The sequence below is a fragment of the Nuphar pumila genome, chromosome 11 (genome assembly GCF_984573655.1).
Source record: "Nuphar pumila chromosome 11, dmNupPumi1.hap1.1, whole genome shotgun sequence".
Classification (NCBI taxonomy): domain Eukaryota; kingdom Viridiplantae; phylum Streptophyta; class Magnoliopsida; order Nymphaeales; family Nymphaeaceae; genus Nuphar; species Nuphar pumila.
The window spans coordinates 19,880,761-19,897,919 of NC_143259.1; the positions used below are offsets into that span (position 1 = coordinate 19,880,761).

At 39.7% G+C, this 17,159-nt stretch overlaps 2 protein-coding genes across 2 annotated transcripts; one reads left to right on the forward strand and one right to left on the reverse strand.

The window, feature by feature from the left end:
* Positions 1 to 3,427: 3,427 nt before the first annotated feature.
* LOC149822155 (cationic amino acid transporter 9, chloroplastic-like) lies at positions 3,428 to 11,858 on the reverse strand. Its single transcript, XM_089980902.1, is given in 9 exon segments — positions 3,428 to 3,815; positions 5,219 to 5,308; positions 7,409 to 7,645; positions 7,846 to 8,022; positions 8,202 to 8,291; positions 8,293 to 8,427; positions 8,910 to 9,086; positions 10,403 to 10,812; positions 11,550 to 11,858. Coding segments are annotated over 9 exon segments (1,701 nt in total). The 5' UTR covers positions 11,788 to 11,858; the 3' UTR covers positions 3,428 to 3,668.
* A 3,966-nt stretch (positions 11,859 to 15,824) lies between these two features.
* LOC149822156 (uncharacterized) lies at positions 15,825 to 16,901 on the forward strand. Its single transcript, XM_089980225.1, has one exon. It carries the CDS (start codon positions 15,825 to 15,827, stop codon positions 16,776 to 16,778), a length of 954 nt encoding a protein of 317 aa, XP_089836351.1. The 3' UTR covers positions 16,779 to 16,901.
* Positions 16,902 to 17,159: the final 258 nt, after the last annotated feature.

Below are 17,159 nucleotides of genomic sequence, written 5' to 3' on the forward strand. Positions count from 1 at the left end.
GCAATTTTTAAAATAATGCTGGTCCAGAAGGATGTCGAAGTGCATCTTTCGTAACCAGTCATTCTGATATTCACTCAGCTTTATGTACCACGATAGAACTACAAGACACTGACACCACCCTTTCAACTTTTCACCTACTGCTCTGCTTTGCTTCTGACCTGCCTGTAACACAAAATATCAAATCACAATTAATCCTATTATGCATAGCAATCACTATAAATAGTAATCGTTATACATAATAATACTTATCACAGTAAATCGTGGTCGACTAGAGCGATTTGCATATCAAATCACTTTTAACAAATATCATTTCATTTGCTTGTATCAGCGTTATACGATTTAGCAAACTTAAGTATATATCATGGTAACCTCATAATCGCTATACATAGTAATCACTATCATAGTAATCGATGTTATAGTAATCGCTATCACAATAATCGCTATACAGAGTAATCACTATACATAGTAATCACTATACATAGTAATCACTCTATAAAGTAATCGCTATCACAGTAATTGCTATACATAGTAATCACTATCATAATAATTGTTATATAGAATAATCGCTATTCATAGTAATTGCTATACATAGTAATCGCTATACATAATAATACCTACAACAGTATATCACGATATACAGTAGCAATTAACATACCTTAGTCACACTTTTCTCCTCTTCATCCCCTCCCTTCCTCTGCTTTTGTACTTCTTTCTTCCTTCGCTCCTTCGCGTTCATCCTCTGCTTTTTCCTTTCCCTTTCCTTCTCTTCCTCCTCTTGCTTCTTTCTTTCTCGTCCTCCTTCTCCTTCCTCGCCCTCCTTCTCCTTCCTTTGTTTTTCCTTTTCTTCCTCGTCCTCCTTCTCCTTCCTTTACCTTTCCTTCTCTTCCTCGTCCTCCTTCTCCTTCTTATGTCTTTTCTACTCTTCCTTGTCCTCATTCTCCTTCCTTTGTCTTTCTTTCTCTTTCTCGTCTTCCTTCTCCTTCCTTTGCCTTTCCTTCTCTTCCTCATATTGAATCTGCTTCTTTTGTCTTTCCTCTTCCTTCTTCAATTGTCTTTGATTCTCTTCCTTATTCTTTTTTTTCTTCAATTGCCTTCACTTCTCTTCCTCCATCTCCTTATTCTTCCTTTGCTTTTCCCTCTCCTCCTCCTCCTCCTTTTGCCTTCGCTTCTCTTCCTCCTTCTCTTTATTTTTCCTTTGCTTTTCCCTATCCTCTTCCTCCTCTTCCTTTGTTTGCCTTGATTTCCTTTGCTTTTTTTCATTATCGTTCGCCTTCATTTGCTTTTGGGTGTATGGGGTACAAGGGTAGATTTTTGTTTTTCGCATTTTGCTTCTCTAATATGTTTTGGTGCAGGATCCATTTCGCTGCACAATCCGGATCTAGGTCGAGATCCATTTTCAAGAAGGGGGACCTAGTTGGTGCCATGTTGGTGAGGACCATCTTGGACCTCATTCAAATCAACCTTGACTAGTCCAAGTCAAGATATGGTTGTTGGACCATTTAATATCCATTGGCTAATTATAGCCTATTCAAGATTGTGTTTTTGCAAGGCTTGGGAAGGCCCATTGGCTCTTTAATGTAACTCTTCCCAAGCACCAAGGCCTTTAATTAGGGGAGGTCAACCAAGGGAAAGGAGGCTTCTTCTTCATTTTGAAAATTCATGGTCTATGGTGGCAGTTTCTTGCTAGAATTTTGAGTGTGGTTGCTTGGAGGAAGACTCCTTTGTGTGAAAGGAGAATCGTGTTTCAACTTATGAGCGTGGAGAGTAAATTTTTTAGATGTCATTTTGTCGTGGTTGAACCAACCGTGAGTTAGTGGTGGCTGAAATTCATCCATGTTGTTCGTGGTTCTCCTTTGGGGTCGGTTACTTCCCAACGACGGTCATTATCTGCTTCAAGCTAGATATCGTCATTGGTTCTTCGTTCTAGTCCTTTGCTACTCTTATTCGCATTTGTGTTGCGATTGTTCTTGATTTATCGTTGCTAAGTTGTATTAGATCATTAGAGAATTGTGAATACATGCTTAGAAGTATTTTATGTTATGATTAGTTTCATTTGGTGTCAAGTTCGTTCAGATTAATGTTGTGTATGAATGAACTCGGATCCTTTCAAAAAGACTAAAACGTTGTTATGAGATAACAGAGGCATCCCTGATAAAACATTTGTGTCAGACTCATTTTTAAACAAATTTTCGTGTTCTTTAGCTTTCTGGAAAGCTAAGATAATTTCTTATAACTTCGTAGTTGAACGTTTTTCGAGATTCGTTCATTTGCACCCCTGAAATTTGATGTCAAGGTGTCAGACTGACGAAAGTCCATTGTTACATTCATGTTAGAGAATTGTCGTAGTTGTGTTCGGTATTTTCTCGTTATCGAAAGATTCCCCACATGAAATTTAGATTTTTTGATTCTGTGAAAAGCTAAGATCTAGATCTACATCTTTTATGTTTGGAGATTTCATTGAATCATTATCTTTGTGCTCCTAAAATATCAATTTTTGCTACTGTTATTTTGCTTAAAATTTTTTGTTTCATGCTTGTTAACTATTATCATTTTATAACTTCAAAAATTCATAGCGGGTTGTAGGAATTTCAAAAAATTTCAATCTTTGGTATTTTGAAAAGGTCTAGACTTTACCTTCGTTTCGTCAGTTGTGAGTTTTTGCAAACTCCAACATTTAAAAGGTCAAAAATCCCTTCGAATAGTCTGTCCCTGAAATTCGATAGTCTATTTTGGACTTATTTAGCAATCCTGGTTTCAAGTCCGTGGAACGAACATTTCTGCTCTGAATCTGATGTTTCTGGATTTGTTGAAAAGCTGTATGAGTCGTGCACAACTTTCATTTGGATCATTTCTGTCGAAGTATAGTGCTTGAGTCCCGAAAACCCATTTCTCAAAGTTCTGTCCAGATTCTCTATCGCTTAAGCTTTCGCGTGCCTTTGAATCCTGAATCATGGATCAATGTGTACCAAGTCCACATTGTACCATTGTATCAGAGGACCTCAAGGGTTTTACCAACCGTAGGCCAGCCAATGTGCGGTCAATGAAGGGGTTTTTCCCTTGGATTATTAAAAAAAAAAACACTTTCTCACGTGGAAAGTATACCATTTTTTATCAGAAAAAAGTGACCCCGAAGGACAAAATTCTCCACAGGTGGAAAGTACTCAAAGCTCTACTTTCCCACTTGTAAACACGCCATCATGCAACCAGGTGTGCACTTCATCTAAAAGGAACCCTATGTAAATAAAATCTTAAGACTCCAAAACCAATGTGTCTTTGTTTTGATAGATATTCTGCAACTTTGATGATAGTCAACTTGTACAACCATGTTTTTTATTCATCTGACCCAAATAAATAGAAGGTAAGGGGGCGTTATGAATGCCAAAGAAATAATCACAAAAGAAATAGTTGGCCACTATTTCTTCCACCTTTGTATGTTTTATCCCGCAAAAACCCGGATAATTCTTCCATGGACATTGATTATTTATCCATGCTGTCAAATGCCGGCTAAGGGTGCGTGGACAAATAGTCAATGACTTTCTTTCGTGTTTGATTGGGATGCGAGGCCCATACCAAGAATTTATGCATTTTGTCTAAACATGTCATTATCGGGAAAGCATCAAGACAAATGAATTATAAAAAATAGGGAAGTTGGATAACTTTCAGTATAACTATTGAGCATCTTCTGCAGGCACCCTGTGGTAAACTATTGAATCATTAGAGCTAGCTGGGGTGGCATGATATTGCCCATAAGAAGCATAAACTCCAATGGCGATAATACTGAGGACTACAAACCTAATCCATGCTTCCCAGTGTAGCTGCCAGAACACAAAAAAATGTAAGCATAGTTACAAGAAGGTGGTGGATAGTTTAGTTGGTGGTTGGGATATTTTTACTATCTACACCCGAACAAAAATTGCGTCGACTACTGCCTGGATCCAAACCAAAAGAGCATTGGCCTGGGCTAGACTTGACTCAGCAGCAAGAGAAACTAAAGCAGTAATATATGCTTAAAATAATCATCTTGAGTTTTCCAACTGACTATTTAGTAACCATGTAATCAAACAAACTCATCAAAAATAAGGATCAGACAAAAATATTCCAACTCTACTTAGAAACACTAAACCTAAAAACATGATGACATTTAATAATTTGCAAACAGTGAATAATAAAAAAATATTAATTAACATTTTGCAGACAATGCTCACTCTCTTAAAGAGTCACCACTCTTGAAAGCTAGAATTATCCATCATCATCACCATTTTTCCAACACTCCTTTGCATATGTACCAGGAACTTTGATTTCTCTTTTTTTTTCTTTTGAAGATCTTTTTGATTATCATTCTGGAGCCAAATACAGTAATCGTTTTTCTTTGTGATATTACTCTTAGATGGCATACTGAATGTAAGATAATAAAGTACACTTTTGAAGAAAAAAAAGCAAAGCATAATTAAAAATGCTAAGAACTTAGATAGAAGTGGAAAAGATTTGCAGTTATATCTAGTATGATGAATAAAACTAAGTGAGTCTGAACAGGACTCCAAGCCCATTTTTGCATCCTGTGATCCTTCTTTAAAACATAAATATGATTTTATTGGAAATTTCAAATAAAACAAGCTGACAGGGTTTTCTTAAGTCCTAAAAAATAAGATGTAGAAAGGCTAAAATCTTGTCCATTTATTCTATTTTTCATTGATTTACTAAGGATAAAATTCATCAATCTCAATGCAATTATAACACAATGATACAAATGAATGGATTTTTAATAATAGCTTTCTTATGGCAAAAGCCACAAAATGGTACATAATAAGAAAGATAAGATGCAGCGTGAGGCATGAGCTTCTCATACGAGAGGTGTAAGCCTTTAGGCTATTTTCGAATAGAAGAGGTGAAGCCTGGAAAACCTAGGAGCACAAAGTTACCAAATAAAATGACATCTTACTTGCCTAAGTTCCAACATTTATAGGAAGATGCTCAACAAATATAAGCATTATATGCATAAATAAATGCATGCAACTAATTAAGAGTCAAACAGCAGAAAGCCTAGTCCTACCACTTAAGCCACCTGATGAAATGACACACATCCTTGAGTTGCAAACATTTTAGTGAAATAGAGTAAATACATGCCCTTCAAGTTCATTTTTCTATTAGAATCCGTTTTATGATCTTACTAACCTGAGCAAACAGGAACATGTAAAATCATTTTTGTGATTTTACTAACCTGAGCAAACAGGAACATGTTGAAAAAGATGGAGATCGTTGGCACGAATGGAACTCCTGGACAAGAAAACCCAGGTGGATCTGCATACACCTAATGGCATCATAATTAGAAGTCAGTTCAATGACCACATGCACACCATATCATTCTATAAAAAACAATACATCACAAAGAACCACAGTGGGACATACAGATATAGTTCCTTCTCATGTCTCAACCATCATTTTTGCTAAAAGTCTCCAGTTCATCACCTTCTATTAGACTTTCATTTAAAAGTTTAACATAGGCATGTACACTAGATTGTGAATCAGAGAAAATGTGTTCTATCAGAAGAAAAAAGGGGAGGGAGAGCTTGCATTTTTCTGAAGAAGGCTATACATCATATAGATCCCACAGGCAATAGATATCTGCAAGATAGACTGGTTTGAGATCAGCAGGACTATGGTTTTGACATCTGCCAATTATGATAGGAATTCCCCCTTTAATCAAGCATAAGTGACAAGAAGCCAATGAAAATATACAAGATAGCAGTCTCCTAATAGGTCATATAGCCTTCATCATATGTTAAACTAAAAAATCACGTGATGAAAATGTCTTCTAGTTCTAAACAGAGTTGCCAGTCGAGGAAGCGGGAAGCGAGACACTTTCAAAATTTTAGGAAGCGGGAAGCGTGGGACAATTTAGAAGCGAATCAGGAATCGTCTCGGAAGCTAGGAAGAAGGGGGAAGCGAAAAAAGAGAAAAAAATAAAAATACAAAAAAAATTTAAAAAAAAGGGGGAAGCGAGCTTCCCCTAAATTGGGAAGCACACTTCCCATTTTTTTTTGCGCTTCCCAGGACGTTTCGAAAGAGCGACGTTTCACGCTTCGGGGAAGTGTGCTTCCCCACTCTCTATGGCGCTTCCAGTTACTTTGGTTCTAAACATGAAAGTATACAAGTAACTTCATATATAGGGATATAACCTTAAATGATGATAACATGTTAAAGAAGTACCGTGGGTTGTTAGAAAATCCCATTGTTGCAGCTAAGTTTTATTTCATCTCTCCCAACGTAATGCATATCAGCCAATGTTTCACTATCCCATGGCTGGTTGGTAAAAAGACCCAATCAGACCCCAGACTCCACAGGTGGACCAGAAGCAACCAAGATCGATGCCAGTTCTTGGTTGGGCCAGTTACAAAACAGACCTAAGTTTCAGTTCAAGTCTATGTCTACAACCCTTGTTTCTAATGAGAACCATACCAGTGATGCCTTTGGAACAACCTCAGCCCGACCCCAGTCAGGCCTAGTTTTTGTCGTGGTAATAGAACAATACATTGAATCAAGAAAGTATGCACGAGTTGCCCTTTTCTTAAAAAAAAGTATAGGCATATTGGGGTTAGTCTCCAGTGAGACGAATTCTAGTTTTCTTTTAAGTTAGTAAAGTCCATTAACAGCTGAATCGCTCACGTCTTGATGCATCTGTTGGGGATTTTGAAAAGAAACCAAAAATCTTACATTTATGTCAAGGAAAAGAAAGACAATTAAGAGTCCATATTTCATTCAAGAAGATATTGAAAATTGAGACAGAGAACCTGGGTTTGTCAAAGTTGACCTTCAATTAACTAGTATAATAAGAAAAGAACTTTCTAAGGATCACCATTTGACTTTCTACAGCCAGAATATCCACAGTTCACGCTGTGAACATGAGGGTTGTGAGTTACAGGTTGTAGTTCATCATGTTTTGAGAAAGAGTTCCAACTCCTATACTTGCAAAATCTTAAAAAGGGCCATTCTAACAAAAACCAACACGAAAAGCATTTGACATGTAAATTCAAAAAATTAAACTTCACAAAGAACATGAATGTTTCAATAGAACAAGTTGTTCTGGATAAATTATTTATTTACTAAGGACGTCTTTGAATGGTGGGACACACCCGGGGGTGGGAGGGGGGGCAGACAGGTCCCTGCCCGGGCAATGTGTCATGTTTGATACACAGTGTAGGGCGCATCCCGGACAGGACAAACAGTGCCCCCCTCCCCCTTGCTGGTTTTCATCAGGCGATGGTAGAACCTATGAGTTGCACCCTAGGGGTGTGACTCGCAGGTCCTGGACAAACACTGCCTGGCGTGTCCAGGCAGCATTTGTCTAGTGATTCAAACATGCCCTAAAGGATCATTTAGTTAATTTGATAAAGGACTGAAGAAGATTTACTTGGCGATACTGAAGAGCAGCAGCAAATGCAACAGCTATGACAACAGCTACTAGCAAACATACAATCCCAGCACTGAAACGGTAGCACAACCCAGCCAAGAAACCAAAACAGGCTACTCCAAGAAGAGAGATGATGCCCTCGTGCCAGGTTGATAGGCCCCTTATAGAAACTTGGACTGATGCTTTATCTTTCCAGCGAAGAGTGATGACACAGGCTGAAACAACAGAATATCCAGTCTGTCCCAAGAAAATAATTACCATTTCTGTGAGTGACTTAAAAAAGAAAAGAAAAAGAAAAGAAAAAAGAGAAACAAAAGGCAGAAGAACCATTTAGCTGCACTAGCTCCAGAAAAGGCAGAAATCCCATTCTAACTATGAAAAGATAAAATTGCAATAGAAATATATAACTGCATCCAACATGCAGTTAGGAACCTTACCAGTGATCCAAGTGAAAGAATGTGAGAGAGTTCATGGACATTAAACAACCCGGCCATGATTCCAGCAACACAACCAACCCAGACCTGTGAATGTATGGGAGTGTGACGAATATGATGCACCTTTGCAAAGACTGATGGCAGTAGTCCATCTCTTCCAAGCCCAAGATATAATCGAGACTGACAAAAAAGAAAAGTCAATTTACATATGTTACCACAATCTTAGAAAGCTTTCTTCATCCACAACAAGCAAGAATGCATGCACACACACGCACATGCACACCCTCCAGAAAACAAACGCATACTTGTGCACAGAGCAAAGAGAAAACTAGAATGCTAATCCAAACCAAGTGGTTTACCTGAACATACAAGCCAACCAGAAGGGTTGTAGTCAGGCCTGTAACAGCTCCTATACTGATTAAAATAGATACAAATTGCAGCCCTTTTTTCAGAAAAGGCTTCAGATAATGGAGCATCTTCACCAAGTAACTTGTATGGAACCATTCCAGTGATTACCAAGCATACACCAACATATAATACCACACAAGCAAGCAAGCTGACAAGAATAACAATAGGCAAATCCCTCTGAGAAAGCAATGCAAATAAGTTGAACTGAAAATAATGTCAAGAAATTCATAAACAAAATCCCACTGAGCAGCTAGGAACTGCCAACCTCAATAAAACTAATGTTGTCAGTATCGGAATTGGACCTGTATCGTTTGGCCAACGATTCAGGTGAATCGGCCGATACCGATTCACAAGTGAATTGTTCTGAATCGGCCAAAAAATAATTAAAAAATATTACGTGTCAATCAGAACGTGACACATGTTAAAGCCATTAAAATAATAGTAAAAATTAATTTTAAGCTGTTTTTTACATTTATTAAAAAATAGCCGATTCAGGTCAGTATCATATCGATTTTCTGGCGATACGATAAGTATATCAGCCGATTCAGGCTGATACGCACCAATACTGACAACACTGATAAAAACCAATCAGAAATTGTTCAGGCCAAAAGACGCAAATCATCTAATGCACGAGTGGCAAAAAAGCAAGTTTATTTAACCTGTGGTCTTTTAGATTCTTCTGCAGAATTAGCAACTGCATCAAATCCAACATAAGCAAAGAATACTATGGTTGCTCCGGTGATGATAGCTTTAAACCCATTTGGAGCGAAAGGTGACCAGTTTGACACATCCACCTCAAAAGCACCAACAAGAATGACAATAAGGACAATAGTTACCTGCAGGTTCATCGCCATTGCATTAGCTAATTAGATAGAAAACCGTGTGAGCATGGTTATGAGAAGGTTGAATATTTTTTCAAGTGAAAAGCATGAAAAATTTCACAAGATCAAAGTTAAAATTGGAGGTAAAAAGATGAAAATCATCATCACTTATGAGCATTGACATATCAATTGCACTATATGCAAGTGCATAAACCATGATTTGGATTTGAACTATGCTTACAAAAAGCAAAGGCAACATTTACTTCCATGAGGAAAAAAGTTAAATGAAATCTAACTAACTTTGTACATGAAACTTGAGTGTTTGGTTTCAACATCAAAAACAGTTTTCAGAGAAAATATATTTCAAATATCACAATATCTAGTTTGTTATTTTCCTTGCTTCATTTCCCCTTCCACAAAAAATAGTAGAGTGAAAAGGAAGAGGTTATTGATGGTTGACACAGACACCCCTTACAATCATCATTAGTTTCATACATAAAAAATTTTATGCCTTTTTGGTCTAGTAAGATTTTGATGAGGAAAATGGGTTTTGCCCCACACATGTTGTCAAAGGAAAAGAGTACTTTTATAAGGTTTTTAGTACCAGTATTATTGAATTTATATGGTTGGGTGTTAATTAGAATTGTACTCATATTTTTTATTTTTTCCTTTCACTAAATAAAAATCCAGTATTTTTTGGATGTTTGGAATGATTTGAAATGGGCATCGATTTAGAGGAACTTCTTGAGTGTTAAGATTGTTACTAGTGCATCTTTGAAAGCAGTCCTTTTTTTTCTTCCTTTCACATTTTTGGCCAAGGAAAACTTTCATGAAGAAGATGGGTTTGATTATGTTGAAAAAGAACAGAGAATGAATTTTTAAGGAACAGGGAGAGGTGTTCATTTAATGTGCATAAACCTTAGTAAAAGGTCAGAACGAAGATGAAGCAGTTCCAGATTATAACTATTGCAAGTTTTTTTTCTTCTTCTATTTTTTCCTTTTCAATGTTTTAAATTATTCTAATAATTAGATATAAATTTTTCAGATATTTCTAAAATTTTGAACCAAAGACACTACAAAATGAATATAGTTATGCATCTTATGACATGTTCTTAGTTGATAGCCAAACATGATACAGTGCAGCATGTGTTCCTAACAACTCACACTTTGGACAAAATGATAGGAGGGCAACCAACTACCCCCAATGAATCAATCCATTATACTCTCAGCAAAACAATCCACAAAAGTTTAAACTTTTTATATAATTTAGTAATCAAATTCACAGAAAATGCAATGCCAAGAGGAACTCTAAGGATAAGAATAAACAACACCTTTGTTACAGTCATAACTGAATTCATCAATGCTGATTCTTGAACACCTTGGCATAGGATTACAGTCAAGATTACCAAGAGAATTGGTGCCAAGACGTTGATAGATAAAACTCCCCCGAAGAACTCCTGACCGCTCCCAATCCAGTCAGGCAAGCTCTCCCTGAAAAAGGGAAAGAGCTTCAACAAGGCTACCACATAGCTCGCCAGGCTTCGCGCAATGCTTGCCGCCCCAATATGGTAGTCGAGCATCAGTTGCGTGAAAACAAGGAATGCAGTGAGCTCGTTAAATGCTGCATAAGAATACAGGTATGCACCACCAACAAGTGCAGGAAAGCGTGAAGACAGCTCCGCATAGCACAGAGCATTGAGCACGCACGCTGCTCCAGCCAGAATAAAACTAATTGTAACACCTAAAACAGTGTAAGAGATGAATTAATAAACTAAATTAGTCATAAAATAACTGCAACAAGATGCAATCACTTCACCCACACACAGAGTTTGATTAGCTGGACCATGCGTGCCAGAATTGGAATTTCGACCTAGCTAAGAATTCCGGTGTTGGGATTCACTGGAATTTGCTTCTCATTAAGTTGTAGAAGTGATGAGATTCTACGTTTTAAGTAGTTCAATATCGCTATCAGTCTCTCTCTCACACACACATAAGAAACCAATAACGGCATATCGTTCCGCCCTTGCATTTCCAGAATCATCAAACCCGGAAAGAATTAGCGAGTTTCTGGCACATCATCAAGCTGAAACTCAGCTAATTGTTCGTATAAAGCATGCCCCGAAGGAATCGATCCTAGACCGGCGCCGAAAACTGGCAGGACGCTGGTTCAATTTCAATATGCAACACTCCAAATCGGCATTGGCACAACATAAACCCATATTCACCCGTTCAATTTAACAAACAATGCTATCGAAAACCAATTCCCACTACAAACACTAGATTTCACCCAAACCGACACATAATCACAGCAAACTAATAGCAGACCGACTTCTACCTCACCAAAATCCTCCATGGAAATCACAAAATCATAAATATGAAAGGAATCACAGCTTAGTGATAGTAAGCGACGATTGCTAGTGTGCGTGTGTGTGTGTGTGTGTGGGGGGGGGGGGGGGGGGGGGAAGAGAAGGAGGGAACCAGGCCCAGCGTCGCGTGCGACGGTTCCGGTGACGACGAAGATTCCGGCTCCGATTGAAGCGCCGATGCCGATCAGGATCAGATCGATTGCGCTGAGCCGCCGGACGAGGCCTCCAGCCGGCGACGACGCCGCTGGGTGGGTCGGGGCGGTCTGGATGGTCTTCACGCGGCGGGCGGAATTCCAGAAGCCGGCAAACCACGGCCACCGGTCGCCGGCCGGGCTTCCGCCACCCGTCATCCTCCCGTTCACTCCCGATTTGGGCTGGCCGGAATTTGGTCAGAGAGAGGAAGATAGACATCCCGCGAGAATTTCCGAGATTTTCTCGATCTTTTTAACTTTCCCTGTTTTAATCGAGGCGTGGTTGATCGGGCTCGAAGACTTTTCAAAGTACTTCGGGCATACAAAACACCTAAAATTCCTACGCTCATGGATGCAGCGATTTTTTGTGTTTTGTGTAGTTTGAGTACTTTGTAAAGTACTCGACCTCGATCACTGGATCTGCTCTGTTTTTTATTACGTCCAAATGCGCGACTTTTCGTACCTTTGAACTCCGGAAGTAACATCCCGAATTTCGTTCTACAGAGAATGGCGAGTAAAATCTCGCGATATTTTCAACCTAGAAAACTTCTTCTCAGATTTTTTTTTTAATAAATATCGTGATGTTTATACAAGTTTCTAAAAATATAAGCAATATAGATGATACATGGTATTGTTATTTGAAGCAATTTGATGTTTTTTTTAATGGTATTAATGGCAATAAAAATATGATGTTTTATATTATATGGGCTTTTGAAAATGTCAGAATAGAATCATGGTATTGTTATTTGAAGCAGCAAGGTTAGGGATGGCAGTGGACCGGGGAGAAACCAGGCCCCGCCCCGTTTGGAACGGGGATAGAGGTTAAAATCAAAACTCGTGCGGAGATGGACTTATGCTTTACCCCGCCCAGTGGCGTAGCTAGGATTCATGTGAGGGGGGGGGGCAAACAGGGGTGTAGCAAAATAAAAAAAATTGAGATAAAATAAAAAATGTCTACAATTATTAATAAAAATCTATTTCATATGGACAAATCAAACTATTTGCTGCAGTCAGGGCTGCGCTAGGACTGGACTGGACTAAAAAATGGATAAAAATCTATTTCATATGGAATCAGGGCTGGGTTATTACTGGGCTTTTAAAAAAAAAATTAACTGCTTTGGGAGCTAACCCCCTCCCCCCAGCTCCGCCTCTGACCCCGCCCTTTCTTTAGGGACGGCAATGTACTTAGGAGAAACATAGCCCCGACTACCTCATCTTGTTTGGACTGAGGATGGAGGATATGAAACATGGATGGAAGTTAAAATCTAAACCCGTGCAGGGATGGAGGCGGGGATGGAGGTCTGGATTTTGAGAAGGAACGGGGGTGGAGACCTTGTCCCCCATCCCAGTCCACTGCCTCCCTAGCTAAGGTAGGGGCATAAATCAGTTCGGATTAAGTTAAAGCATAGGTTTGAATCTGATAACTTTATTGTGGGAGAGGGATCTTAAAGCTCAACCCGAATGAAGAATCCGGATTCTTAAATGGGCATAACCTAATACGGTTTACAGGGTCCTTGGAGCATCATGAGCTTGAATGTGGCAGTCGGCAGCAATTTTTTTTCCTTTTATTTTTGTCATGATCAATTTTAGATTTACCAACAGGGCCTTTGCTTGTCTGGTAAGAGCAGCTAGTGTACGTCACCTTGTGTTGGGATGTTGCAGGTTCAAATCTCAATGGTATTATTATATAGCTGGTAGGGGTCTGCCTAAACCCCAGCTTACCTATTAAAAAAAAGAAAAGTTGAAAATGAATGGCTCACACTGAGCTAGTTCACTGTTTTGATGGCAACTCTGAGCTGCCTCTTGATGGTTTTGCCATGGTTACTAATTAAAGAAAGACAGATTTTGGAAAGAGGTCATTTTTTATGCAGTGGCTTTGCATGCAGTTCCTCTACTGTCAACCATCCAACTCAACAGTTTTTCGAGATGGACGCCGCATCCAGTGGCGTAGCTAGGATTCATGTGAGGGGGGGGGGGGGCAAACAGGGGTGTAGGAAAAAAAAACTTTGGTGTGATAATCAGGGGTTCAGGGGGCAGCGCCCCAAAAAAAATTGAGATAAAATAAAAAATCGGCTACAATTATTAATAAAAATTTATTTCATATGGACAAATCAAAATATTTGCTGCAGTCAGGGCTGGTCTAGGACTGGGCTTTTAAAAAAAAATTAACTGTTTCGGGAGGTAGGACTAGGTTACAGGCCAGTCCTGCCCCCCCTCGGCCTCTGGCCACATCCATCTTAAAAAAATGCCAAGATGGATGGCTGTCAGGCCGGTGAAGTCTTTTGAAAAATGAGATAATGAAAGAATTGTGCTGGGTTTACTTTATAAGGCAGGGATGAGTATGAAAAAACCTCTTTATCTTTTCCATATCTTGATTTGACCTAAAATCGTGCAAAATAAAGGTTTGCCTCTTTAGTTTCATTGGCTCAGCAATAAACATCATTACAACTCGAGATTCCCTCAAATATTTTCTCCAACCATTTCCAAATGCACGAGGGCCTGTTTGTTTCATTTAATTTTTAAGAAAAATTGCTTAAGCTAACGTTGCTTTCATTTTTTAGTATCGTGCTTTCATGTCATTTTCATAAAAGTTCCCGAGCAGAATAAATATCAAATCATCATGATAGGAAAGTGCCATGTTGGCACACCTATCATTTTTCATATGCAAATTCTTTCCTACCTTCTCTCGTATGAAAGAATTTTCATGGAAATTCATGGAAAGACTCTGGTGATATGATTTTTTTAGAAATCCGTACCCTTTCTTATGAAATGCATTTTTCCTTCCATGGAAATGAAATAAACAGACCTCACGTGAGAGAGGTTAACCTGATTATAAGAATTCATATTATTATTATTTTTTTTACTTGAAGAAGCTGCACGAAGAGACTAGGGGTGTCAACCGGCCTGGCTTATCCGGACCCGACCCAAACCAAACCCTATAGGGTATGGGTATGGTGATAAATAAGAAGACTCAATTAAGACCCAGGTCCCGACCCAAAGGTCTGATTAATACATGGACCCAGGTATAGTTTGCGAAACTTTATTCCAGGCTTGGACCCGACCCGAGTTCCAATTAAGACCAACAACTTTTCAATGTGAAAATGATAAAAAATATGATCTTATGGGGTTTGGGTATAGTTTTTTTTATAGTAAACCCGATTAAACCCAAATCTGGACCCAATACCATACCTGAAAATCTGGTCCAAGTCTGATGCCACCTGGGTCATAACCAAACCCAACCCAACCCGTTGACAACCCTAGCAGAGACCTAGCTACGCTGGCTCAGCCTGCTATAATTTTGTTCGTTGTCCTATAAGTGGAAAACTTTGAGGGCTTACCCCTTGACCCAAGGGAGTCACCAAGCTTCAGCTTATACAGGGGGTGACGCCCATGAAATTTGAACGTAGGCGGACCGTCAAACGACCTAGGCCCCATCCCACTAGGCCAAACCCCTTGGTCTAAGAATCCATATTGTTAGCAGCAAGGATGGGTTAACCTATATATCTACTAATTCTAAAACACTTATTGGATGTGGTTTACTTCAAAGTGAAGTCCTCCTATTCTTACTTTTAGATCATACCATGCATAAACTGAACCAACAACTGGGAACTAAATAATCAGCTCATCCACATGTCCGAGTTACCAAAAAAAACAAATGAATTAGTACAAAAAAAGTTGACACAGAAAACTCTGATAAAGGTTGAAATAATACTAATCCTAATAACAAACACGTCGATAATTTGAAACATTTAAAAAATATTTTTGTATGTATGTGCTAAACACCAAGACATATTAATACTAAAATAACAAATATTTTTTACTATTTTAAATATAAAAATATACAATCGTTTGTATGTACAAATGACTTAGCAAACTTTATTTTTTAACTTTTTTACTTATAAAATTGATCTCATAGATGTGACCTACATCCTCTTTTTAACGGGATCTAACCTGCATATGGTTATAAGAACACTTGTTTTTTCTGATCGAACAAAACATTTTTTTAATTAAAAAAAAGCAATTCAAATATATCTCCGCAGATTGGTTTTAGTTTTTACTCTCAATAATCAATATTCCCTTAAACCAAGTCTTTTAAGCCCTTTTTGCAACCATCTTTTGCCCTCCAAACACGGCGTTCTGTGAAGCCTCAAGACTTGAGTAGTCTCTCTCTCTCTCTCTCTCTCTCTCTCTCCACAATGGATTTAGAGGCAGAGGATCTGCAAGACCTTGACCCCTCCTCCATCATCTCCAACGCCATCGCCATCGCTCGCTCCTCCCCCGTCTATTTCTCCGCCACCACCCTTCTCTTCGTCCTCCCTCTCTCCCTCTCCACCCTCGCCTACTCCTCCATCACCCGCCGCCTCATCGCCCACCTCTACGACGACCCTTACTCCCTCTTCAACCCCCTCTCCTTCGTCCTCTACCAATCCCTGTGCATCCTCTCCCTCCTCTCCCTCTCCCTCCTCTCCACGGGCACCGTCGTCTACAGCGTCGCCTGCATCTACACCACCAAGTCCGTCTCCCTCCCTCACCTTCTGTCCGCCGTCCCTCGACTCCTCAAGCCCCTCTGCATCACCTTCACCTGGGTGCTCCTCAGGGCCGTCACCCTCTGCACCTGCCTGATGGTTGAGTTCGTGCTCTTCGTCTCCCTCGCCCAAGACCCTGAGAGTCACCACGCCGGCCCGATCGCCGTCCTCTCAGCCATTGCCCTCTTCCTGGCCGGCACCGGCCTCTATTTCGCCGCGGAGTGGCGCCTCTCCTGCATCGTCTCCGTGCTGGAGGACGTCCGCGGCGGCAGGGAGGTGATCAGGAAGAGCAGGGGGTTGTTGAAGGGGAAAGTGGTCTCCGGCTGCTTCTTCGCCTTGGTGGAATTGGTGGCCTGCGGGGGAATTGGGGCTGTTTTTGCGGTGGTTGTGGTGGATGGGGCGGGTGGTTGGGGCTTTGGAGGCAGGTTGGTGCTTGGGGTTCTGCTCGTGGGGGCGATCGTTTTGGTGAATTTGGTGGGGTTGCTGGTGCAGAGCGTGTTCTACCATGTATGCAAGGCCTACCATCATGAGGGTATTGATAAATCTTCCTTGTATGTTCATCTGGATGGCTATCTTGGGGAGTCCGAGCCTCTATCTTCAACCGTCGAGATGGAAAGAATGTAAGCATAGGTACCCAGATTTAGCTTTATACATGTTTATTCTTGTATCAGTTTGTGGCAAAAATTTGTTTTTATTTCACTAGCAGGAAGCCATTCTTCATGAAAATTGTGCTTCTGTTACAGCCAACTGTCTTACATTGTTCTCTCTCTCTCTCTCTCTCAAGCTAAAGCTTCTGTCTTGACAACTCTGTATCCCTGTAATGATAGATCAAATAGTTAAGGTGTCTAAGGGATCTTGAGGGGCTTGTTGAAGTTGAAGGTGGTCTCGGATGTTGCAGTTTTTTTTCATTACAGTATCCCAATTTATGTCATTTGTGTGGAAGCAGAGGTCCCTTCAAACAGAGCATTAGAGTGTACTCAATTTGACCAACCAATAGGCTATCCA

Coding starts and splice junctions, on each gene's coding strand:
- LOC149822156 (XM_089980225.1), top strand. CDS start 15,825: ATGGATTTAGAGGCAGAGGATCTGCAAGACCTTGACCCCTCCTCCATC.